Genomic DNA, 26,112 nt, shown 5'->3' with positions numbered 1-26,112 from the left:
CCCCCCCCTCTTTCTCACAATTGAAATCTCACTTTAAAGAGGTATCAAGTAGTATATCTACATGTGTCTGTGTGTGTGTGTGTTTTATTTGTGTTTCCATCCTTTTCATTTCCTTCTCTTTGAGCAGCCGTACACGGACTGCTCGAGCAGTTAACGGCTGAGCGACGTACACGGACTGCTCGAGTGCTTGAAGCTGTCGCGACTGCTCGAGCCGTCCATGAATGTCCATAGTTCACCGCGCGATCGCGGCTTCAAGCAACTATGGAGTTTCTTGCCGATTCTTCTCCATAGATACTGCTTTCCGAATCGGTGGTAAATGTTAAAAATATGTATTGACGTTTCAAAAGTGCTTCTCGTAGAAGCCTAATTGAATAAATAAATGTTTGAGTTTTTTTTTTGAGCCGTCTATCTCAACTGCTTCAAGCGGTCCGTGTACGGCCGCCCTTACATCTTGCAGGAATGGCCCTTATGCGACTCTCTCAGTTATCCCCCCTTTCTCTGCCCCCCTCCTTCTATTTCCCCTATCTCCCCCCTCCTTTATTTCCCCCCTACAGTTTACAGCACCTTCCCTTTCTTGCATAATGGTTGGCCGGTGCGGGAAGTGGGAGTAAACGACGACGGGCCTTCCATTCCACTAGCTCCGTTATACGCACCGGCTGGAACGAAAACGATGCTGTTTATTATCTATACATATAAAAAATGTGTGCGTGTACTAGTGTACACACGTAAGAAGTGAAACTTCTTTATGACCTTATTTTTCAAAAAAAAAATTACTTTCTATATGCAACTTTACAGAAATACGCCGAATCACGCGTGGTAGGGATAAGAAAAAGATGGCGCGTAACGGAAAAATGCCATGCGTAACGAAAAAATGTTACACTAAATTTTTTTCCAAAACCGATAAAGAAGTTTCAGTTCAATAAAATCATAGGAAAGTCAAAACAATGAATATTTTTTTTAATTCTGAACGAAGTAAAACGTTTTAACGACATCAATCTACATTATAAACCTAATTTTTCCCGTTATTTATTACTTTTTGCATGTATTTTATGAAGTTATAAAATTATATGAAACGTTACTAATAATACTATAAACTTTTATCACAAAATATACCGTTAAATGTTATAACTGTTATGACGATTCAAAAGTGCTTCTAAAAGAAGTGTAATTGAATAAATAAATTTGAGTTTGAAAAGGTCTTGATTTGGTATCATTTCTGACAATAATAATGTGTCACATTATTAGTGTAAAAACATCCTTATACTGATAATTTTTACCACATTATTGCGTTTTTAAGGTAAAATAATTCGATCCTCACCTGTCTCTCCCCCTCCCCTTCCTTATCCTTGTTGTCGGTACCGGTGTCGGTATTAGTGTCGGTAGTAGTGTCGGTATTAGTGTCGGTTTTGCCCGCCCCACCGGGTGCTACCGACACGACATGCACGGACAGCTTGCGGCGAGTCGGTGATGAATCGTGGATGTGCTTCTGTAATTCGTAACCACATTAAAAACGCGAAAATTCGTATGTATGGATGTATGTATGTAATTTCTAATAACTGGACGGTATTGGATGAAACTTTACAATAATATAGACATCAGAATAATGATGTGCTATTTATTTTTAACATTTACCACCGATTCGGAAAGCAGTATCTATGGAGAAGAACCGGCAAGAAACTGGGTGCCAAGCACTAAGCACTTAGTATTAATTACTTAGTACTAAGTGCTTAGTGCTTGCACCGACTTCCGAATGAATCAAAGTTACTTGCTACATTTCAATTAAGTCATCAAGATCAGACAAAAACGCTCATAAAATAAAAAGCACTGGGCCTATCCGAATAAAGTTTTTATGGGACCAATTCGACACTATTCCACATCAAACAAAAAAAGAATTACGTAAATCGGTTCAGAAACCTCGGAGTAATAGGTGTACATAATTACATAAAAAAACCTCCTTTTTTTGAAGTCGGTTAAAAATCTGCCCAATATTCAATATCTATACATATAATAAATCTGTAGAAGGGTCAATTCTGTACATTGAAAATATTGAAAAAATAAATAGCAGGGGGTGTTACTGGATCGATACCTAACCCAAATATTATGTGATTAAAAAAATTTTTGTCTGTCTGTCTGTCTGTCTGTCTGTCTGTATGTGAAGACATCACGCGAAAACTAACCGCTCGATTTCGATGAAACTTGGTATAATTATACCTTATTATCCTGGGCATAAAATAGGATACTTTTTATCCCGGAAAAATACGTAGAAATAAATAAATCTTAATTTTTCCACGCGGACGGAGTCGCGGGCGGAAGCTAGTTCCTAATAAATACGTTTATTATAAATAGCAATGCGTGTTATAAAATAAATGAATACCTTAAAGAACTCGATAAGCTCTTCTTTATTGACAGTGTTGAGTTCCTCCACTTCGAGACGCGCGCGGTCAAAGTTATACATCTGGAATGTGAATTTAATATTTGGAAAATTAATACTTTCAACGGATTTTAAACGCGATTTATATATTATATTATATTTAGAACTATGTCAGGATAGTTCATCAATAATAATTTTATCGTCAACGTCGAGACGTCGACACGTAACACATTCGTTGTAATGTGTTCCAACCGTCAGGAAAAATAAATTAATCAGAAAATCGCATTTAAAATCCGTTAACAGTCCTGTAGCTTTTGAATATTAAAACACAAGAAAATATGTATTAAAATGTTAGGTTTGGCAAAACATTTGGGCAGCGAGTAAATGCAATATGTAGGACAGTACAAATTATAATAGTCCATTTTCGAGGAGTTGTTATTTCAGAGCTGCATCATTTTATTTTTTTAATATTTTTAAGTTAATATGGACGAAAATTTCATCACTCAATCGAATATCAAGTAACCTATAGTTCACCTGTTAGGTAAATACAAACCACACCTGCGCTTTTTTTTCAAAAAAAGTCATCTATATCTATACTAATATTATAAAGCTGAAGAGTTTGTTTGAACGCGCTAATCTCGGGAACTACTGGTCGGATTTGACAAATTCTTTCGGTGTTAGATAGCCCATTTATCGAGGAAGGCTATAGGCTATATATCATCTCGCTGAGACCAACAGGAGCGGAGCACTGCGGGTAATACCGCGGAGCACAGCTAGTGTCGAATAAATTGAAAAAGGGGTTATAATACCTATAGATCGGTATCGGTATCGGATCGGTAACGAATTATTTATTTATTTATTTATTTATTATACTTCATTGTACAAACATGAATGGACAAAGCAGAAAAAAAAGAACAAAATCACAAAAAGGCATCATTTGTTATTATAATTATATCTTACCTGTGAAGTAATCTCGCTCCACAACTGTGACGCTTTACCCGCAAGTCGCTTCGGTCGCTCGAGTCGCTGCGCCGCGAGCGCTGACCGATGTTTTAGGAATTCTTCCTCTGACATTTTCTCTAAATAATCCTGGAATAGGAAAAAAGGATTTTACTTGAAATATATTTGAAATTTTCTGAGAAATAATTCAATAGTCTATATTTTCTTAGAACAAACTCCGTTCTATAATCTATTGAAACGAAAATTCCAAAATCAAGTGTAAATTATTGTAATTAAAAAAAAATGTGTGCGTGTACTAGTGTACACACGTAAGAAGTGAAACTTTTTTATGACCTTATTTTTCAAAAAATAATTTATTATATGCAAATACGTAGAATCACGCGTGGTAGGGATAAGAAAAAGATGACGCGTAACGGAAAAATGTCAAGCGTTACAAAAAAATGTTGCACTAATTTTTTTTTCCAACCCCGATAAAGAAGTTTCACTTCAAATATCAATTAAATCTATAATGTAGGTATGTAGTTGCATTTCTTTATATATTTTATTTAGCTGTCCATTTAATCTATTTTCGTACCTGTCTGTTCGTCACTCCCACCTTTTTTTTAGTTGCAGTTGTCTGCCCGTCTTTCGTTTTCTGACTGATAGGTTGGCTTGGTTGGTAGTGGCCCTGCCTTCCAAGTCAGAGGTCGTGGGCTCGATTCCCACCCGGGGCAAATATTTGTGTGATGAACATAGATGTTTGCTCTGTGTCTGAGTGTTAGTTATCTATATAAGTATTTATTTAAATGATATATCCTATGTTTAGTAGTGTTAGTATGGGATCAGATCGTGCCGTGTGTGAAAATTGTCCTGAAAAATTATATTTTATTTATGTTTTGGTCTGTTTGTCTGTATATCTGTCTGTCTCTCACCAGCGCAGAGTGCAGGAAGGCATCGACCCTGGTCTCCAAGTACTGCGGATGTCTATCGCTCTGCACGAGCACGCGCAGTCCCTGCGCTCCGTTGGCTCGGCGCACTCCGCTGAACACTATGTAGCCGAGCTGCTCCTGTCACACGTTTCAATTTACGACATTATTGTATTGTCACCGATCCTTGATAAGTGTGCTAAGTTTGAATTCAATCTTTTCGCTTAAAGTGCGTCAAAATGGAGTTCTTTTTAAGGTTCCGTACCAAAAGGGTAAAACGAGACCCTATTAAGACTCCGCTGTCTATCTGTCTGTCTCCAGGCTGTACCTCACAAACCGTGATAGCTACAAAGCTAAAATGTTCACAAATAGTGTATTTCCGTTGCCGCTATAACAACAAATACTAAAAATTGAAAAAAAAAGGGGGTCCTTCGTGCGCGAGTCTGATTCGCACTTGGCCGGTTTATTTTAGTTGCGCTTCCTTCCGTCGGACGGAGGTGTGTATGTGTCTGTGTATGTATGTGTGTGTATGTGTGTCGGTATACAGACCTGTGTCCTCAGCACATGGAAGCACGGCTCACTGAGCGCATGTGCGAGCAGTTCTAACGTGACGTTCGGTCGGGCGGCACGTGACCCGCACGCTAGGTATAGAGACGCGCAAGACGACGCGTGCACTTTGTTCTGTGTCTCGCGTAAGTACCACGCCCCTGTGTAATATTGATATATTGAGAACTAGGAATTCTCGAACTGTTTATGAATGAATGAATGAATGAATGAATGATGAATGATGTTTATATAAATCGGTTCGTGAAAATGCGAAATGAGAATTTTCAATGAATTAGGACTTAGGAGAATAATCAAAGCAGTGGATGGAAAAAGACTAAAGAGAAACAGTTCGCGTTATAACTAGTTCTTTTAGGGCTGATTTTTCAATCGTTGATTAAAACTTATGTCACAAATCTTAAAATTATACATAGTACATTTCCAAAGACAAGGTTTTCTGTTATTTACAATCTACCGCCTGACAACTTAACATCCCCTCCAGTCGGTTAGTTGTCGTCGATCGCTTACATTTTTTGAAGAGACGATCAGCAAGCCAATTGATCTCTAACAGCTGACCAGCGCGGTCTATAAGTGCCACAGCCGTGCCTCGTGCTTTATTTAAGGTTATTTATATCCATTATTTAAGATTTAATAATTTAAATAAAACTATAAAGTGTGAATATTATAGTGATGAATGTAACAAGGAGGAATAATAAAATATCAATTGTGACGAAGGCGTTTTATTCCACAACCTAACACTTAGTAATGTTTAAAAAAGATCCAAAACTTTAAAAACCTTTAAACATACAATATGACATAATTAAATGCCTCTAAATTATATTTTAAGTACTACTCACCCTTATCCAACTCTACCTCTCGACACAGCAGTAACTGCTGGGCAAGTAGAGGCACCGCATCCTTTGGGAGCCTGCAAATTTTAATTTTTACATAGGTGACGACATCATTATTGTCAGTCAATTTTGAAACAAAATTGTTGCCAAATGTTTTAGTTTTGTTGTTAAGAGGAGGCTCCCTAACATAATTTCTGGCACTGAGAGACCGGTTAGATCGCTACGGTACTAGACGCTAACACAGACGTAATAAAGTTGAATATCGCGTGCGCTCTTTGATCGCGTTCGAGCTCGAAACTAAATCTCGTAAGTCTCAATTCTTATTTCATTTATAACTAAAGTAATAATTGATCTAGATTTAAATATCTTGGGATTGGATAGTCAACTATATTTTCTTACTGTTAACATTTATTTTAGACAAAGTCCAAGTAAATCCATAAAAAAGGCATAATTTTTGAATATAAAATGAATCAAGCGAAAATGTTACAATTTCATAACTGTCAAGAAAAAGACCCAATAAATCATATACCAAAGTTCCATTTTGATTGTATAAATCCTGTTGTAACTGTTTAACGCGAAAGATGCGTTTGTAACAACTGTTGAAACTTTTTAATAAATAAATGTTAGCCACTAACTTGTCATGCACCATGTCCACAATCCTATCGGCTCTGTATCTGGTGAGGTTCCCCACGAGCAGCGCCTCCACGTGCAGCGCGCGGCACACGCGACGCACGAACTCGTCTAACATCGCGGGGGTCAGGTCTAGGGGACATCATTTATTGACGTGAGAACGTTTTTAAAAGCGTTGTAGTCGGGTGACATGTTCAGAAACTTGTGTCACACCAAAACCTCACGAGCGCGATCGCAGGTATAACGAGAGAGAGACGGACCGATCTCCCGTCTCATCTCAAGCGCTGCCACCAATAAGACGTTATCACGTAAACATCTCGATCGTAAACCTACTTTACAAACAACCAATTTTTTTTATTTAATACTTTTTAGTGTATTTTTCAACACGAATCAAACGAGCCCAAACTCGATAAAAATGAGTCAATATATCACTAAGTTCCTAAGGCCACCTTCCGATTCCATCATCAAATCAGCTCTATGTCATGATAATGTTTCATCGCTATCAAATTTACATACGTATACGAAATTTCAGCTCAATCGGTTACCGGGAAGTGAATCAAAGTTACTTGCTACATTTCAAGTACAGACAAAAATGCTCATAAAATAAAACTACTGGGCCTATCCGAATAAAATTTTTATGGGACCAATTCGACACCATCCAGCATCGAACAAAAAAAGAATCACGTAAATCGGTTAAGAAATCTAAGAGTAATCGGTGTACATACATAAAAAAAAATTATACCGGCCGAATTGATAACCTCCTCGTTTTTTTTTGAAGTCGGTTAAAAATTAGTTTCCAGTCGAAAATCGGAATCAAATCGGTTCACTCAATAAGTTCTGAAATAACAAAGGAATAAAATACACTTAGTACAGTCGATTTGAGAAATCTTTTCCGTTCTTTTAAAGTCGGTTGAAAATTAAAACGCCTTCAGACAAAAATAATCGAAGAACTTCTTCGATTATTTTTGTCCTTCTTCGGAAGAAGGAAGAAATTAAAATCAATAATTTCGGAAGGGTTGAAATAACATGTCATAAACCCTTCAGTAATTAAATTAATTGCATGACGTTTTATCTACTTTGATACATAAAGGTAAACATACCTTGAGCAGCTTCTAGTAATTCGCTTCTTGTCCACACAAATTCGGAAAGACATAGCGCCTGTTGGTACACTGCGTGCTGAAATTCAAATATATTATATTAAAAAATTTAAAAAAATCCGTATTATGCATAAATAGTCGATGAAAAATCAAAAGTGTGTGTGCCGAGCACACGTGTCTGAAGTGAAACGTTCTTTGGCAAGATGCAAAGATACCAAATCGCCTTACTCCATGACGTGACGTTATTGCCTTGAAATTGAAATTGACCTTGAAATTTTACTCTCAACGCGCCTGAAGAAATTTCACGTCAAAAACCCCAAAACATACGCTCACATCTATACTAATATTATAAAGCTGAAGAGTTTGTTTGTTTGAACGCGCTAATCTCGGGAACTACTGGTCCGATTTGGAAAATTCTTTCGGTGTTATATAGCCCATTTATCGAGGAAGGCTATAGGCTATCATCTCGCTGACAGAAGCGGAGTACTGCGGGTAAAACCGCGGGACACAGTTAGTACCTGATACGGCTGTTCCGCCTCAAAGTTCTTGATCGCTCTAATGTGGTTCTCTTTCATGATTTCGAACCGTTTGGGATCCGCCGTGAAGTCGATCACACGAGAGAGAACTTTCTCCAATAGCACCGCTTGCTTGTCGTCGTAGCCTTCTATTGTTATCTGTTTTAAGAAAGAAAGAAAATACATTTATTTATAGGAATAACATATTTGACATTAAGTTCTATAAACTCAAATTCAAACATTTATTCATTCAATTAGACTTCTTCTAGAAGCACTTTCGAATCGTCATTACATTTTTAACATTTACCACCGATTCGGAAAACAGTATCTACGGAGAAGAACCGGCATGAAACTAAATGGTTGCTCTTTTATGTATGTGATAGCTCAGTAATATATTGGACATTTAGTTTGGTAGGTCAGTAACTTCAGTGCATTTACATCAAACAAGCGAACGCTCATTCTAACTCCACTTTGACAAGTTATTTTAGTGTAAACAGGCGTAGAGCATTCTTTCATTCTTATTGTTCTTAGTGCATTCGAATAGATTCTATGCAATGTTCTTATACTGAACAACACTGCAGACTAATGGTGTGTGTTGTGTTGTGTAGTATAGTGCAGTGCAGTGCAGTGTAGTGTACTGTAGTGTATTGAAGTGAAGTGTACTGTAGTGTAGTGTACTGTAGTGTACTGTACTGTAGTGTACTGTACTGTAGTGTAGTGTACTGAAGTGTACTGTAGTGTAGTGTAACTGTACTGTAATGTACCGTACTGTAGTGTACCGTACTGTAGTGTACCGTACTGTAGTGTACCGTACTGTAGTGTACCGTACTGTAGTGTACCGTACTGTAGTGTACCGTACTGTAGTGTACCGTACTGTAGTGTACCGTACTGTAGTGTACCGTACTGTAGTGTACCGTACTGTAGTGTACCGTACTGTAGTGTACTGAACTGTAGTGTACTGTACTGTAGTGTACTGTACCGTAGTGTACTGTACTGTACCGTACTGTACTGTAGTGTACTGTACCGTAGTGTACTGTACTGTACCGTACTGTACTGTAGTGTACCGTACTGTAGTGTAGTGTACTGTACCGTAGTGTACTGTACTGTACCGTACTGTACTGTAGTGTACCGTACTGTAGTGTAGTGTACTGTACTGTAGTGTACCGTACTGTAGTGTACCGTACTGTAGTGTACCGTACTGTAGTGTACTGTACTGTAGTGTAGTGTACTGTACTGTAGTGTACCGTACTGTAGTGTACCGTACTGTAGTGTACTGCATTGTAGTGTACAATATATGTGTACTATATATTGTAGTGTATTATATAAAAAAATTAGTTTAAAATTATATTTTATTTTCAGTAAATTGACATATTGAATTTAATTTAATGTAATGTTGTATTTTCCTGTTATTGAAGGTGCAGTAGACCATATTGTATTTAATTGTAATCTATGTTAAATAGTATAGACTGTATCCTTTGTTGGAAAATCATATAAATAAATAAATAAATAAATAAATACTGCACTGTAGTGTACCGTACTGTAGTGTACCGTACTGTAGTGTACCGTACTGTAGTGTACCGTACTGTAGTGTACCGTACTGTAGTGTACCGTACTGTAGTGTACCGTACTGTAGTGTACCGTACTGTAGTGTACCGTACTGTAGTGTACCGTACTGTAGTGTACCGTACTGTAGTGTACCGTACTGTAGTGTACCGTACTGTAGTGTACTGTACTGTAGTGTACCGTACTGTAGTGTACCGTACTGTAGTGTACCGTACTGTAGTGTACCGTACTGTAGTGTACCGTACTGTAGTGTACCGTACTGTAGTGTACCGTACTGTACTGTAGTGTGCTGTACTGTACCGTACTGTAGTGTGCTGTACTGTAGTGTACTGTACTGTAGTGTGCTGTACTGTAGTGTACTGTACTGTAGTGTACTGTACTGTAGTGTAGTGTACGATAGTGCAGTGTACTGTAGTGCAGTGTAGTGCAGTGTAGTGTAGTGTACTCACGCTCAGGCCGTGCTTCCCGTTGGCGAGGCTGGCGCGCAGCGAGGCGAGGTCGGCCGCGTACGCGAGCTGCTGCAGCGCGTCGCGGGCCAGCGCCGCCCACAGCGTGCACAGGTTGCACTGCGCGGGCGACGCGTAGCACAGTGGGCTACGAATGTAACGCCATTTGTAGTAATGGACTACAAAATAACTGGCTACAGCTAGCACAGCGGGCTACAAATGTCATGAGTAATAAAAGTAACGATACTTGTTGTATTGGGCTCCAAACACGACTCGCTAAAGCTAGTGATATGTTGTTGTTAGTACTACTTAATTGTTCCACAAATCACCACATGCGTGAATAGCACAGCGGACTACAATGCTACAAAGGTAAAGTTACTTGCTGTAATGGGCAACAGACGTGATATAGCGTAGCTAGTACTATGTTGTAGTACTAACAACGCGTGGGTAGCACAGCGGACTACAAAATATGTATCGTCACTTGCCGTGGTGGGCTACAAACACGACTCGCTAAAGATAGTGCTATGATTTCGGTAGTACTATCAAATTGTACGACAAATCGCCACAGTGCGTTGAGCTGATGTTAATAGATCGACGATACATGTGTTATCACAAAATATGCAACGTCTATTCATCTGGTAAAAGCAGATCTCTAATATTTATAGCCTTTTATTTATAGCCCTTGGCCATGGACGTATAATAAACAACTGAACTCACAACCACCTGATAGAAAAGATCGCCAAAAATGATGAACGGCGTTGGATAGATAAATAGGTAGTTTCCATAAAAAATAATATGTGCACGTAATCGAAAGCTTTAGAAAGATCACAAACCATAACTTTTGCATTTTATTGATGTCTCCAAGCTTCATTTATATACATATTTTAGGAGAACACAGCAGCATCAGTGAATACAAATTATTCCTCACGAAGCAGCCTACTAAATTGTATAAAAAGAATTTATACCTAGCATACGTGTCAGAAGTGAAACTACTTTAACAAGATTCAAAGAACCAAAATCGTCGCCTTTTTCAATGGCGTGACGGTATTGACATGACGCGACCTTGAAATATTACTCTCAACGCGCCTTAAAAATTTTCACTTCAAAAACAATATCGCTTTAAAACTGCCAAACGGATTTTGATGCGGTTTTTTTTTTCAAAAGATAAAGGCCGATGCTAGTTTAATTTATTTATAAGGCAAAATGCTTAATTTAATACAATATTTACCTGACCAAATCCAGCGTAATGAAGGCTTTGGGCAATTTGAACTCGTTGTCTCGCTTGAACCACGCGCGCATTAGTGGTGTGTCCTGTAATATACGAAAAAATCAGATTTATTGTATTGTATTATGTTTTATCTTATACTGTATCATAGATTTGCGACGGGTTTAAATCCAAATAATTACCTTTTTCAATGTTTTTAATGAGTCCTCCTGTCGATCGAGAACTATTTATTGAATGAAAATAACGAACAGAGCAATAATCTTATACGTCAAAATAGAGGCAAGAACGGGTCTACTGGGAATAGATGGCGTATTAAGGGGCTGACAACACCAAATTGAAGTTATTTGAGCAGTTTTTTAAGAAAAGATATTTATTCTAGCCCATCAAAAAAATATGTGTTAATATTCATCATATTTCGAAGAACGTGGACGGACTCGATACATAATTGGACGAAATCGGCTCGATAGAAAATAATTGCAAATATTGGTCTTAAAATCATCATTAAACGATTCTATATCTTTATTTTTTTGACGTACGGGTCTGCAATTTAAAACACGAAGTCAACATATTCATACCTGAAACTCTAACGAGTCACATTTCGCATATGACCCACACTTTTCCTTAAATCACATATTTTCTTATTATTTTCTCCTACGACCTGGCCCCGCCCAGTAACAGTGATATTGCGCTCTCGTTTGCGCACACTGTCCAATTGTATGGGAGTAAACGAGAGCGCAATCACTGTTAAATTTGCTCTTAACAGCCCCTTAAATCAGTACTTTAGATGTTTTACAGTAGTTTGGATTATTTATTCGTAACATATCACCGTAATTACGATAAATTATGGTAACAATCTAAATCTACAGCCTAATTTTGTATGTATGACCATCCAACGATTCAGTCTAACACATATTACATCGTGTGTTGTTTATGTGTGTTTGTGTAGCTCTGTATATGTATGTTTGTGTGTGTGTACATCTCACCCTTATAATAATAGGTGCAACAGCCTCCGCGGTGGGATCAGGTTCGGTCTCCAACTCAAGGCGGCTTGGAATAAACTCATTGGGGGGTGGTAAGTGTAGAGTGGGGGGTGGTTTGGCTTCCCTCCATTCCTGGGGATGTAGGTAACGTTTTTTCATTAATACATTTTATGGAACTAATTAGCTTCTAAAGTAATAACAAAATTTTACTTTAATCAATGAAAATCATATATCATCCTATTTGCCTTTTTTTGTAGCTGGCTGGTGGAAATTAAATTGAAGGAAAAAAATCCAAAATTTCCGATCTTTTTTATCCGAAATATTAACAACTAGGTTTCCACCCGCGGCTTCGTCCGCGCAGTCAAAGAAAAACCCGCATAGTTCCCGTTCCCATGGGATTTCCGGGATTGCGTTATTTTGCCGGGATAAAAAGTAGCCTATGTCCTTTCTCGGGTATCAAAATATCTCCATACCAAATTTCATAAAAATTGGTTCAGTAGTTTAGGCGTGATTGAGTAACAGACAGACAGACAGACAGAGTTACTTTCGCATTTATAATATTAGTATGGATTATAAGTATGGATTTATTCAAACTTGACAAATCATATATTTGCCCTATAAAAAATGACCACAAAATAACAAAAAAAAAACATATTGTAACAAATGTAAAGAAGAAAAAGGACCAAACCTTAAGTTTCTCTTCTTCTATGTCCTCTTGCAAATATTTAGTTCCGTACCACGGCTCTGTCTGTGTGCATCTCTCCGCGAAACACCTGCAAATAGCGCCATCAAATTTGATATAGCCGTTCATAGGATTTCGGATGCATGCTCTACTTGTGGATTTTTTGTGATGGAAGGTGCCTTAGAATTTTTGTTAGAAAGTGCGTGTGAGATTTTTTTTGTATGTATATAGTTATGTCTGTTTGTCTATGATCGCACTCACATACACATATGTGTAGAGTGCCTAAAATATAGAAATCGTTTTCTATTTGGATCATCATCTTATTATTTTTTATACTTTATTTATACTTATATATTTCGTAAAATTAAATTTTAAAACTGACATGATTTAAAAGAGCAACTATGGACTTTCTTGCCGGTTCTTCTCCATAGATACTGCTTTCCGAATCGGTGGTAAATGTTAAAAATATGTAATGACGATTCAAAAGTGCTTCTAATAGAAGTCTAATTGAATAAATAAATGTTTGAGTTTGAGTTTGATCACCAATTTTATTTATGTAACATGTTCTGTGACATTTTAGAGGAGTGGTCATAGTTAATTTTCTTTGCTAAAAAATTATATCATCCTTTTTTCAATTATTAAAAATTCAAACTAAGTACCACCGTTTTCGTAACGTGTTCGTGCATGTGTGTATCTGCTATTCTAGTGTGTGCGTGCGTACCTGTATATATCATCTTCCTTCATGTTTGTATGTATGTATGTATAGGTCTACCAGAATCTGATGGCATATTTATATTTAAAAAATACGAGATTTTCATGTGGCAACTTAATTTGACAACTATCAAATTGGTTGCCAATTATTTGTGTTGATGATTAATTTTTAGGATTTTGTCTTCAAAATCTTCGAAATGTCGATAAAACCGCTGCGATCACAAGCAAGAGGTGTTGTTTACAATGTGTATAGAAAAATATTCGATGAAGAAGGGTCAAACACATCACAATTTTCAATTTTAAAGCGCGTGAAAGATTTTATTGCTAAGTTGGATTTACCCATTTTGATACTTTAATTTAAAAATGTTATAAATAGGTAACTATAATATTGTTTGTTGATTAAAATAATATAATTTTATGAAAACTTATTACAGGAGTTTCCAATTCGGCTATTTGTCAAGTCCAAGGTGTACAAGTTTATTTTATAATGTGTTAATACTTACGAAAATAAACATGATTTTATTTTATTATTGTTTTATTTTATAAAAAATTTTAAACAATCGTTAAATATAGTAAATAAGTTTTGATCTGCATTATCATTACATCCATAGTTTTACGTGCCATAATTATATATATTCAAATATAGGTATGTGTAAATACATAATATTATTACCATACCTTTAGAAAAGTAATATATTATACATGTAATAAGTACCTACATAATAATACGTGGATATCTCATTACTCATACAGTATTATCCACTTGTGTAATGTGACTAATGATATTGAGGACAAAATAAAAAATACGCAGTATCAAGATCGTTCTGTCTATTTTCCCTAGGGTTGCACACTCTAAATTTTGATTTCCCTAATTGCCATCAGATTCTGGTTTACCTATATGTATTATACTCACTTGGCAACAACAGCGATCCTCACTCGATCCGGCACGAGCAGTTCAAGCATGTCGCTGATGAGATCTGGACGCCATTCCGATAGGAGATAGTAAGCACTTAGCACATCTTGCATTGGGAACTCCTGTTAAAAGTCGTATTTTATTACATTTTACACAAACAAATTAATTATTGTATAAAAAAATGTGTGCGTGTGTACGAGTGTACACACATAAGTGAAATTTCTTTATGACCTTATTTTTCTATAAATAATTTGCTATATGCAACTTTACAGAAATAATGTTACACTAAATTTTTTTCCAACCCCGATAAATAAGTTTCACTTCAATCAAGTTCACTTCAAGTTTTTTGTGCATTTATTACAGAACTGGCAACAATGTTGATTATTTAAGTTTGTATGTTAATGATATCATACATCTTTTTGTGTTAGTGTCCGTTCACCTTGTAAGTACAACTTTTTTAGATTTTTGTCCACTTTAAATATTAGTGTAAGTTTAATTATTTTATTTAAATGAGTGCAATTTACATGTCAATTTAATTAAATATAAGTGTAACTTTTATTATTTTACTTGCTTAAATGAGAATTAGTTTAAAGTGACAATACAACTTTACGTGAATTTATATTTTTGGTTTTATGGCATTCAAATGCTTTATAAATATAAATTTATAAAGAATAGAAAAAATTCGATCGCTCAGCGGGACTCGAACCCGCATCCTTTCGCGCCATTCCGGGGCGGATGCCTGACCAACTCAGTCACTCGTGATCCGCCAGATCAATTTTACGTGTAAGTTGTATTGACACGATAAATATTACGTGTCAATACGACTTAGTGATAGTGTCACTTTAGCAAGAACTGTTAGTGTATCAATCTTACATACAGTGTTTGTATAAGAATTAGTTTAGGGTGTAAGTGTAGGTGTAAGTGTAAGTGTAGGTGTTCACCTGCAGCTGATGCACGTGTGCAAGCGCAAGTGTTCGCGGCTCAAGTGTATCTCGGAAGCGGAAGTCGAGCGCCATGAGCTCGCGCTGCTCGTCCCACACCCAGCGCACCGGGCCCGACGTGCGGAGCAGCGATATGTACTGTGCAGACAGACAGACATACAGTCGTACAGTGGGATAGTCACACATACACACACAATCGTACAAGTGCTCTGTACTGTATAAACTGACAGACATACATACAGATTATGAAAATAATTACGTTAAAAAAACGGACTTCAAAAATAGAAAAGTAAAAAAAATGATATTAATTACTACATATTATTTAGATGTACTATTTACTAAATAGTTATTCTAAATAAATCTCTCTCCCACCATCTCCCTCCCTCTCCCTCTCTCTCTCCCTCCCTCTCACTCACTCTCTCCTCCCTCTCTCCCTCCCTCTCTCCTCCCTCTCTCCCTCCATCTCACTCACTCTCTCTCCCACCCTCCTCCCACCCTCCCTCCCTCTCCCTCCCTCTCTCCTCCCACTCTCCCTCTCTCTCCCACCATCTCCCTCCCTCTCACTCACTCTCTCTCCCACCCTCCCCCTCCCTCTCTCCCTCCCTCTCACTCACTCTCTCTACCTCCCTCTCACTCACTCTCTACCCTCCCTCCCTCCTCCCTCTCTCCCTCCCTCTCACACACTCTCTCCCTCTCTCTCCCTCCCACTCTCCCTCCCTCTCTCCCTCCCTCTCTACCCACCCTCTCTCCTCCCTCATTCCCTCACTCTCACTCACTCTCTCCCCCTCTATCTCCCTCCCTCCTCCCTCTCTCCCTCCCTCCCTCCCTCCCTCTCTCCCTCCCTCTCTCCCTCCCACTCTCCCTCCCACTCTCCCTCCCACTCTCCCTCCCTCTATCCCTCCCTCTGTCCCTCCCTCTCTTCCTCCCTCTCTCCCTCCCACTCTCCCTCCCTCTCTCCCTCCCTCTCTCCCTCCCTCTCTCCCTCCCTCTCTCCCTCCCACTCTCCCTCCCACTCTCCCTCCCTCTCTCCGTCCCTCTCACCTGAAACACAAGTGTGACGATATCGTCCACATGTTTAACCCCATCCTCAGTGAGGTCCACTTGAACGCCGAAGAAACCGAACCCGCGTGCCCCGAGACGAGTGCCACCCACTAAACTGTAGGGAAATAAAAAAAATAATAATTTAATACGAGATTCGTACGTAAGCATTTAATAAAATAAGAATTATTTTTTTTTCATTTTCATTTAGTTCGATTCCCGGTCGATGCAAGTGAATTTTCGAAGATCTTTGTATGCAGTTCTATTTCTTTTTAATGATAAAGGAATGTTTCCTTTCAACAATATTTGCTATCTCCAGTATTTTAAGTACTTTCCATCCAGCCCCCCTAGTCAAGTGGCTTTCTGTTAGCGTAGCGTTCAATAGAATAGACTACGAATGTATGAGATTGACGTAACCCGTAGATACGTTTATCTACAGCCTACGTCAATCTCATACATTCGTAGTCTATTCTATTGAACGCTACGCTAACAGAAAGCCACTTGACTAGGGGGGCAGGGCCCATCGATTTCCACACTGTATATCTCTCGCCCGAATAAAGTGCTCCAAGTTAATAAATAAATAAATAAATAAACATACCTATTACACCATCCGCGTGCTTTGAGCTCAGCGAGCAAACTGCCCGGGCCCTCGTGCCCCAGGAGATGGGAGAGATAGTGGCCCGGCTGTAATATGCGATAAATAATAATTATACATAAAGAAATATTGACATTTTAGTTTAATCTAGTGTTGTTAACGAACATATATAACGTAACTTTTATCGGTATATATATTCTTTATTGTACTCGAAAATATACAAAACCGATCAAAATGCACAAATACGGTCTAGTTGCCAAAAGCCATCTCTACCATGCCACATTTCACTATGGGTTCAAATCCAAATCAAAGGACCAATGATCTTAATATGTCAAAAAATTCATTAAAAATACTTGCAGAGATTGCTGTTTGGCAATAAGGCCGCCTATTGTTAACTTATATTGTTTTCTGTAATAAAGTATAATAAATTAATAAATGAACACCATAAAGACCTTTAAAACGAACTCACCCCACTCTTATAATGATGCCTTGTATCTGGCACGGGGAAGTCAATGGACAGTGACCTGAGATCTTTCACGGGCAGACAGTAAGCTCGCTTGCGGAGTCTCTCCGGGGGCAGGGGGTGCTCCGCCCAGCGCGGGGCGGAGACCGAGGTATCTCGGACTGCGCTGAATAGTGGGGTTACGAGATTTTCTAGGTCGTCCAGGGATTCTGGAACCGAAAAAACTGGAATGAGCAAAAAAACTACTAACTCCTATATCACACTGTAATTCTGCTTCACAAACACAGCTAAAGAAGAAAATTACTGGAAATTTTAGGTAGTTCTAGTATCTGAAATAACTGATCTGGGATAAATAAATAAAAAATGCTTTTGATAGTGACTCATTGTCAACTAGTAAAGGTCAAACAGACATTTCAGGTAACCAAAGAACCTAAATAAAGAGGGTGCTCCGCCCAGCGCGGGGCGGAGACCTACGTGTCTCGGACTGCGCTGAATAGGGGGGTTATGAGATCTTTCTTAATACTATTATAAAGGCGAAAGTTTGTATGGATGTATGGATGTTTGTTACTCTTTCACGTAAAAACTATTGAACCGATTACAATGAAATTTAGCACACAGATAGAGGGTAACTTGAATTAACACATAGGATAGGTTTTATCCCGAAAATCCCACGGGAACGGGAACTATGCGGGTTTTCCTTTGAAAACGCGGGCGAAGCCGCGGGCGGAAATCTAGTAATATAGATAAAGTCATTCTGCTTCACGAACACAGCTATATAAGAATATTACTGGATGGTTTAGGTAGTTCTAGTATCTGAAATAACTGAACTCTAGAGTCGTATTTTTTATTAGACGAAGCTATCTGACAGCAGCTAATGTCACTTTGTAAAATAATGTTGCCATATTTAAAGTAATAGTGAGAAATTCAGTTCTCATTCAATCAGATGAATGAAAAGTGTGAATAGTTCATCATTTCAAACTATAAAATAACATTATTTCTATTTAAAATACATATATGAAGCTATATCTATATAAAAATGAAACCCGTTTCGCGTTATTACGGCATCACGTGTGAACGGGTGGACCGATTTCGATAATTCTTTTTTTATTATATTCCTTGAAGTACGAGGATGGTACTTATGCAGAGAAAACATAAATATGTACCACGGGCGAAGCCGGGGTGGACCGCTAGTAAGATATATAAGTTACTAGATTTCCTCCCGCGGCTTCACCCGCGTTTTCAAAGGAAAACCCGCATAGTTCCCGTTCCCGTGGGATTTCCGGGATAAAACCTATCCTATGTGTTAATCCAAGTTACCCTCTATATGTGTGCTAAATTTAATTGTAATCGGATCAGTAGTTTTTACGTGAAAGAGTAACAAACATCCATGCATCCATACTTACAAACTTTCGCCTTTATAATAGTACTAGCGGTCCGCCCCGGCTTCGCCCGTGGTACATAATTACGTTTTCTCTACATAAGAACCATCCTCGTACTTCAAGGAATATAATAAAAAAAGAATTATCGAAATCGGTTCAGCCGTTCTCGAGTTATGCGCTTACCAACACATTTTGCGATTCATTTTTATTAAGACTAGTAAAATGTAATTACAATCTGTATAAAAATTATTGTTGTTGTAAATTTTTTTGTTAATTGTTCCGTTACGTTGTGTTTGTTGTTATTGTTGTGTTTATTTGGTGTTATATTGTTACACACTAAATATTCACTAGACGATCGAGGCAATCTAATCCATCCTGGATTTTATAAATCTTTCACTCTGTCACAACGCTATTGACGTGATAACGTTTTTAAAATCGTTTTAGTCGGGTGACATGTTCAGAAACTTGTGTCACACCAAAACCTCACGAGCGCGATCGCAGGTATAACGAGAGAGAGACGGACCGATCTCCCGTCTCATCTCGAGCGCTGCCACCAATAAGACGTTATCACGTAAACATCTTGATCGTAAACCTACTTTACAAACCAATTTTTTTTTATTTCATCAAAACTGTCTAATTAAAAATGCGACTATAGGATGAATATAAAAAAATAGTTTTTTTTTCTGTATGTTAAGCGTTACTATGAGTTAGTGTGTGTGTGTCACTCACCACGGCCCACAACAACGAGCGCCATGATATTAGCAGAGTACCACCGCTTGTGGAAGTCGAGCAACGCCGCGCGCACGTCTATACCTCGCTGCGCCGGGATCGTTTCCAGCGTCTCGCGGTTACCTGTGATAATGGTGAAATAAATAGATTACATTAATAATATATTTTATTTTAACTGAAATAAAACAGAAGTAAAACTTAGCCTTCGCGTTTATTGGGCAGAGTTTAGAACAATGCAATTCAACATTTTACTGTCAAGAAATTAAGCGCTAATTTCAATGAATGAGTTATTAAACCGCCACGTGTCACTACCCACTCACTCACTCACCCACCCACTCGCTCACTCAACCACCCACTCGCTCACTCACTCACTCGCTCACTCAATCACTCACTCTCTCTCAATCACTCACTCACCCACCCACTCGCTCACTCGCTCACCCACCCACCCACTCACTCACTAACTCACTCGCTCACTCACCCACCCACTCACCCACCCACTCGCTCACTCGCTCACCCACCCACCCACTCACTCACTAACTCACTCGCTCACTCACCCACTCACTCACTCACCCACTCACTCACTCACCCACTCCCTCTCTCACCCACCCACCCACTCACTCACTCACTAGCTCACTCACTCACTCGATCACACACTCACTCACTAACCCACCCACTGGTTCACTCACACACCCACACACACTCCCTCTCTCACCCACTCACTCACCCACTCACTCACTCACTCACCCACACACTCACCCTCTCACTCACCCACTCACTCACCCACTCACTCACCCACTCACCCACTCACTCGCTCACCTACTCACTCACCCTCTCACTCACCCACTCACCCTCTCACTCACCCACTCACTCACCCACTCACTCACCCACTCACTCACTCACCCCCTCACTCACCCACTCACTCACCCACTCACTCACCCACCCACTCACTCACTCACTCACCCACCCACTCACTCACTCACTCACCGGTGCCGAACTTGCGGTACGGATGCTTAGGGTCGGCTGTGCCCTTGTGCAGCTGTTCCAAACGCCACGTGTCGCTCGAGCGGTTCTTCTCGTGCTCACTCGCTCACCCACTAACCCACTCACTCACCCACTCACTCACTCACCCACTCACCCACCCACTCACTCACTCACTCACCCACTCACTCACCCACCCACTCACTCACCGGTGCCGAACTTGCGGTACGGGTGCTTAGGGTCGGCTGTGCCCTTGTGCAGCTGTTCCAAACGCCACGTGTCGCTCGAGCGGTTCTTCTCGTGCTCACTCGCTCACCCACTAACCCACTCACTCACCCACTCACTAACCCACTCACTCACTCACCCACTCACCCACCCACTCACTCACTCACTCACCCACTCACTCACCCACCCACTCACTCACCGGTGCCGAACTTGCGGTACGGGTGCTTAGGGTCGGCTGTGCCCTTGTGCAACTGCTCCAAACGCCACGTGTCGCTCGAGCGGTTCTTCTCGTGCTCCGAGTTCACTGCGCTCAGCTCCCGCCCTGTGGCTGACTCCGTGAAGAGTGGGGATATGAAGAACTGCGCGAAACTGGAAGAGATATGGAAACCTGTAGATTACCTGTAGAGTAACCTGTAGATTACCTGTAGAGTAACCTGTACGACTAGAAGGACCGACGAAAATGTGTGGTGAGAAAGGATTGTATATGAATTTAGCGTAAATTGGTTGCGTAATCTATACTTAACATTATAAAGTTGAAGAATTTGTTTGTTTGTTTGAACGCGCTAATCTCAGGAACTACTGGTCCGATTTGAAAAATTCTTCCGGTGTTAGGTAGCCCATTTATCGAAGGCTATATATCATTACGCTAAGACCAACAGGAGTGGAGCCACGGGGGTGAAACGGCGAAGCGCAGCTAGTGTTGAGAATAAGAAGGGGGCGTCCATTAATATCGTGAGGCGTGTTTTTGTAATTTTTAATGCAAGTTTTTACTATAAGAGCGTTGTAAGTGCGTGTACGTGTAAGTACGTGCGTGTACGTGTGTGTACGTGCGTGTACGTGTGTGTGTGTACACTCACATGTCGAGCGCCTTGGGCAGGTGCTGCGGCAGCACGTCGAAGTAGAACGTCGTGTGGTCGGACGATGTGGACGCGTTGGACGAGCCGCCGTGCTCCGAGAGGAACTTGTTGTATTCGTTCTCCTGTTGGATGATATAAGTTTTTCCAATGGCTCGAAATAAAGGTATTTTTATATGACAATAAAGAATAGAAAAAAATTGGTTGTCTGTTAAGTCGGTTTACTGACGATAGTTGAACGTGACAACGTCCGATTGTGCTTCTTTGTCGCTCGTTCCGCGCTCTCGCTTGCACTTCAAGCCTTTCATGGAACGCCTCAGAGCGAGGTAACGCCGCATGAGTCATGTTTTTTCGTGAGTGCAGCCGGCTCTATCGAATTATAAGACGTTGTCACGTCAAAACATTCGAACTACTTTTTGGTATACCGGAGCAACGCCTAGCTTTTCAGCTACCTGTGAATCAATCTCAGCAATGGAATGTCCTCTACTCTTTCGGTTTTATGTGCTTAAAGGACACGCCTCTTTATTGAATACTTTGAAATATTAAACGCTATCACTATCCCAAACTGGAAATAATACTGCTATAAAACATTATACAGCTTTTTACCTAGTCCTTTTTACCTAGAGTCAGAGACTTCATTACTAAAAGATGTAAAATATTTGGTAATTTTTTTTATGTCCATAATTTTGTTTCACAGTCAATAAAAAGCCAATAAAACATCACCTCTGGATATTTCTCAGTACCGAGGAACAGCATGTGCTCGCAGAAGTGCGCCAGCCCGGGCAACTCATCGGGATCGCTCAAATAACCTGGAGGAATTAAATACAAAAATAAAAAAGAGCGTGTGTGCTCAGCACACGTGTCAGAAGTGAAACTTCTTTGGCAAGATTCAGAGATACCAAAATCCATGACATGACGTTATTGCCACTACCTTGAAATTTTACTCTCAACGCGCCTAAAGAAGTTTCACTTCAAAAAATATACATTTTTATTTGTCAGAATGTGGTCACGAAATTTTGTATAATTTTCTTATATTAATTATTGTATGACAATAATTTTTGATGAGCGTTTGTACAGTAGGATTGTAGAAAATAAGGAATAAGGGTACGATATAATAAAAATTAAATTAACGAGCCAAATTCTCTGAATGAATAAGAGCTACTTTTATAGACATGCAAATAACTACTAATGTCTAAAGATAGATTAACAACATACCAACATTGACGTCCATAGCAGCGGCCGACTTGTCGGTGCTGGGGTCACTGACCAGCAACACTTTAAGATTGTTCGACAGTTGGAGACCTCTGGAATGGTAACATAAATTTTAATTGAAGTCAAGTATATCTACATATAAAAATATTAAATGTATGTTAGTCTGTAAGGTATTTATTCTATGGGTCTGTACAATTTATTGTCTGTCACCTGAATTAAATGTAATAAATAATAAAAAAACTAATAAATGACGCTCACCTATAAACGCGGCGATCCTCCGGACTCTTGACGATATCATCGAACCGCTTGAGCACCGCGGCACTAGCTGGTGCTGTGGGGGTCACTGGGGCCCCGGGGGCTGGAGCCCCGGGGGACGCAGGAGCCCCGGGGGTCGCGGGGCTCGCGGGGGCGGGGGGCGCAGCGCCCGGCGACCGAGCGCAACCGCCCGCCGGCATGCTGCTGTGCTGCAGCGATCGGCTGCATAGAACGTGGTTAAAGTCTTGTGACTGATTGCAGTACATACTCAATAAAAAAAAGAAAAGAAAATTTGAAGTGTAAAATTTCAAGGTCGCATCATGGCAATACCGACACGTCATAGAGTGACAATTTTGGTATCTTTTAATCTTACCAAAGAAGTTTCACTTCTGACACCTGTGCTCGACACACACGCACTTTTTTGCTGTGCTAGTGCTAAATAAATAGTAAATATATGTTAATTATAGTATACAATATTATATTTATTCTTCCCAACATACAGTTAAGTGAAACAAAAGCAAATGTTCAAGGACTGTAATTACTGTTATCGACACATTTAGTGCAAGGTTAATTATCAAAATAAATAAACGTACCTAAAGTGCATTGTTTAGATTAACTTATAATTAAAGGAGTAACTATTGAATTAGGATATCCTTTGTACATTGATTACTGCATAAGTTTAGCACAAAGAGAGATTCAGTTCCCAGTAAAGTGAAGTCCCGTGTCCCCTAGTGGGGTAAGGGGCAGATACATCCTATCCTTCCTACTAATATTATAAATGTGTGTGTGTGTGTTTGTTACTCTTTCACGCAAATACAACTGAACCGATTACAATGAAATTTTGCAAACATATAGAGGGTAACTTGGATTAACATATAGGATAGGTTTTATCCCGGAAATCCCAGGGGATCAGGAACTATGAGGGTTTTTCTTCATATGCATAAATCTGCTTCACTAATCATTTTCTTTAGGGACAAGTAGGTGATCAGCCTTCTGTTTCCTGCCAGACCGAGATATTTTTTTTTCTTTGTCTCCACTGGGAATCGAACCCAGGACCCCTCTGAACTATGCTCATATGATAACTTCTGTACCAAAGAGGCGGCCCAGGTAGTCCAACAAAAAAATGACAACAGACTGATTACCTACTTGTCTATAAAATAGATTGGTAAAACAGATGTATAATGCATCTGCCCCATACCCCACAAGGGGACATGGGACTTCATGAATCAAAGAACTTTCATATTTATTCAGATATTTCTTAAATCAATCTTCATATTAATCTTGTAACTACTCAGATTAGATGAATTCCACAAATATTTACACATATGGATGTGTTATTATGGAATAATAAGTAATTTACTTAATTATGTTGTTAGTCATATGCCGCATTATATACAAAACTTATATGCATTCTAATAAGAATGTAAGAAATTCAACATTTCAACCTTAATATATGAACTGCATTGCAATTTTCCAGTCACATAACATATAGGAGTACTACAAAAGATTTGGTTGTTTAATCACAAAAACACTCGACAATTTGAGGAAAATACAACTCTTTTATTATCTCTAATTTTTAGCACATTATGTACTTATTTTTGTAAAAAAATTGTGTAATAATGCGACTTCGATTTTAACTACGCAGTCGCGTCGCCAATATATAACAATGCGAAATATTAAATGAAAAATTTACCGTCCAACCGTTCGCGAGGTTCGCGTAGCAAGTAGACAAACACACGGTCACACACAAATAATCAATCGCACAAAACAGTGATCTAATATAGTTAGTCAAAACAGAACTAGTATTATGGGAAAAAATATAACCTATTGGAAAAAGCACGGTAGTGTAGCGTTGGTGAATAACTGTGGAAACCAACGAGGAGCAACCGTCGCGATGCCAGCTTGAATGAAATTATATCAATAATTAATAATCAATTCTATATATTCCGATCACTTGTGTTCACTTCGATTCGAAATACTGTCACATCGACGTATTAACATCTGTCAAGTGTCATTCAGTGTCATTAGGAATGACTTGACGTTTTATTTTTTATTTATATGAAGACGCAATAGCTTAGCTACGAGACCTTTAAGCCAAGTTATATTTTTGTTCAAAAATTTCCTATTTTTTTCCTTGCTTTGACCCAATATAGAGCGTTCCAGAGTATTTTTTATGTATTAAAAAAAACACACTAATTATAGCGATGAATCTATTAAGATACATCCAAATGTGATCCAAATCCTATGATTCTGCCTTTAGGCTGTGTCCGTACTGCGATATTTTACGTCGCGGACAGCGGACTTAACTGGTAGACCTATTGTATATAAGCGCTTATACATATGTATATGCCTCAGTGCCTCCACACCTTTAATATTAGTAAATATCTTGTAAATATATCGTTTATGGAAACAGGGCCTTTATTTCCTATTTTTTCCTATGTATTTTTTGCTTCACACAAAATCCTTAAACTCTATGTTCATAATATTAATATACGGTAAAGCCTTTTATAACTTCGCCACCAGTGCCAGAAACTTTTCGAAGATCTTCTGGGTTATCGCCACCCTGTCGTAAATCAATTTATAAGATGTAGAAAATAAATACTTGTTTCGGTTATTATTTTAAAATGTGATTTTAGGTAAACAAGTTAACGACTATACTCTCTATTATTCTATCTTATCCTGACTTACTTGACTTGACTTAAGGTCCTATGGCCCCTATGTGGGGCAGAGAGCGTCCACAGTGCGCCGCCATCGCGTTCGGTCCTGGGCTACGCTCTTCAGCTCCGGCCACGTCAAACCAATCGCCGAGCTAGCGCGCACGAGCAACTTTGTCTCCGCAACTATTTTGTCTCTCCCATAAATTGAATGGGGAGTTGCGTCGCTACGTGCGCGAACTAGCCATAGGTGGGAGAGACAAAATAGTTGCGGAGACAAAATAGTTGCGGAGACAAAGTTGCTCGTGCGCGCTAGCTCTTAGCCTCCGCTGCCACGGAACGACGCCAGGATTGTCTAGGTCGGCCACGCTTTCTTTTTCCTTGCGGAGTCCACTCC

General features: G+C 39.2%; 1 protein-coding gene across 1 annotated transcript; it reads right to left on the bottom strand.

Annotated features, from left to right (window-relative positions):
• Positions 1–508: 508 nt before the first annotated feature.
• Positions 509–25,046, bottom strand: Ide (Insulin degrading metalloproteinase). Its single transcript, XM_089712698.1, has 26 exons — positions 24,755–25,046; positions 23,065–23,283; positions 22,810–22,898; positions 22,318–22,403; positions 21,598–21,719; positions 20,940–21,109; positions 19,538–19,660; positions 17,436–17,638; positions 16,970–17,055; positions 16,375–16,489; positions 15,334–15,471; positions 14,393–14,514; positions 12,775–12,859; positions 12,090–12,218; positions 11,110–11,192; positions 9,885–10,029; positions 7,876–8,031; positions 7,361–7,436; positions 6,266–6,392; positions 5,637–5,707; positions 4,786–4,943; positions 4,243–4,377; positions 3,332–3,460; positions 2,375–2,455; positions 1,319–1,486; positions 509–656 (listed from the first exon to the last, which is right to left on the bottom strand). Exons 2-26 carry the CDS (start codon positions 23,259–23,261, stop codon positions 549–551), a joined length of 3,102 nt encoding a protein of 1,033 aa, XP_089568824.1. The 5' UTR covers positions 23,262–23,283; positions 24,755–25,046; the 3' UTR covers positions 509–548.
• Between the last annotated feature and the right edge of the window lie 1,066 nt (positions 25,047–26,112).

The sequence above is a fragment of the Colias philodice genome, chromosome 29 (assembly GCF_061535455.1).
Source record: "Colias philodice isolate Cphi_HAF_F1 chromosome 29, ilColPhil1 Martin Lab GWU primary, whole genome shotgun sequence".
In the NCBI taxonomy this organism is placed as follows: domain Eukaryota; kingdom Metazoa; phylum Arthropoda; class Insecta; order Lepidoptera; family Pieridae; genus Colias; species Colias philodice.
This window is presented reverse-complemented; position numbering and strand designations above follow the sequence as displayed.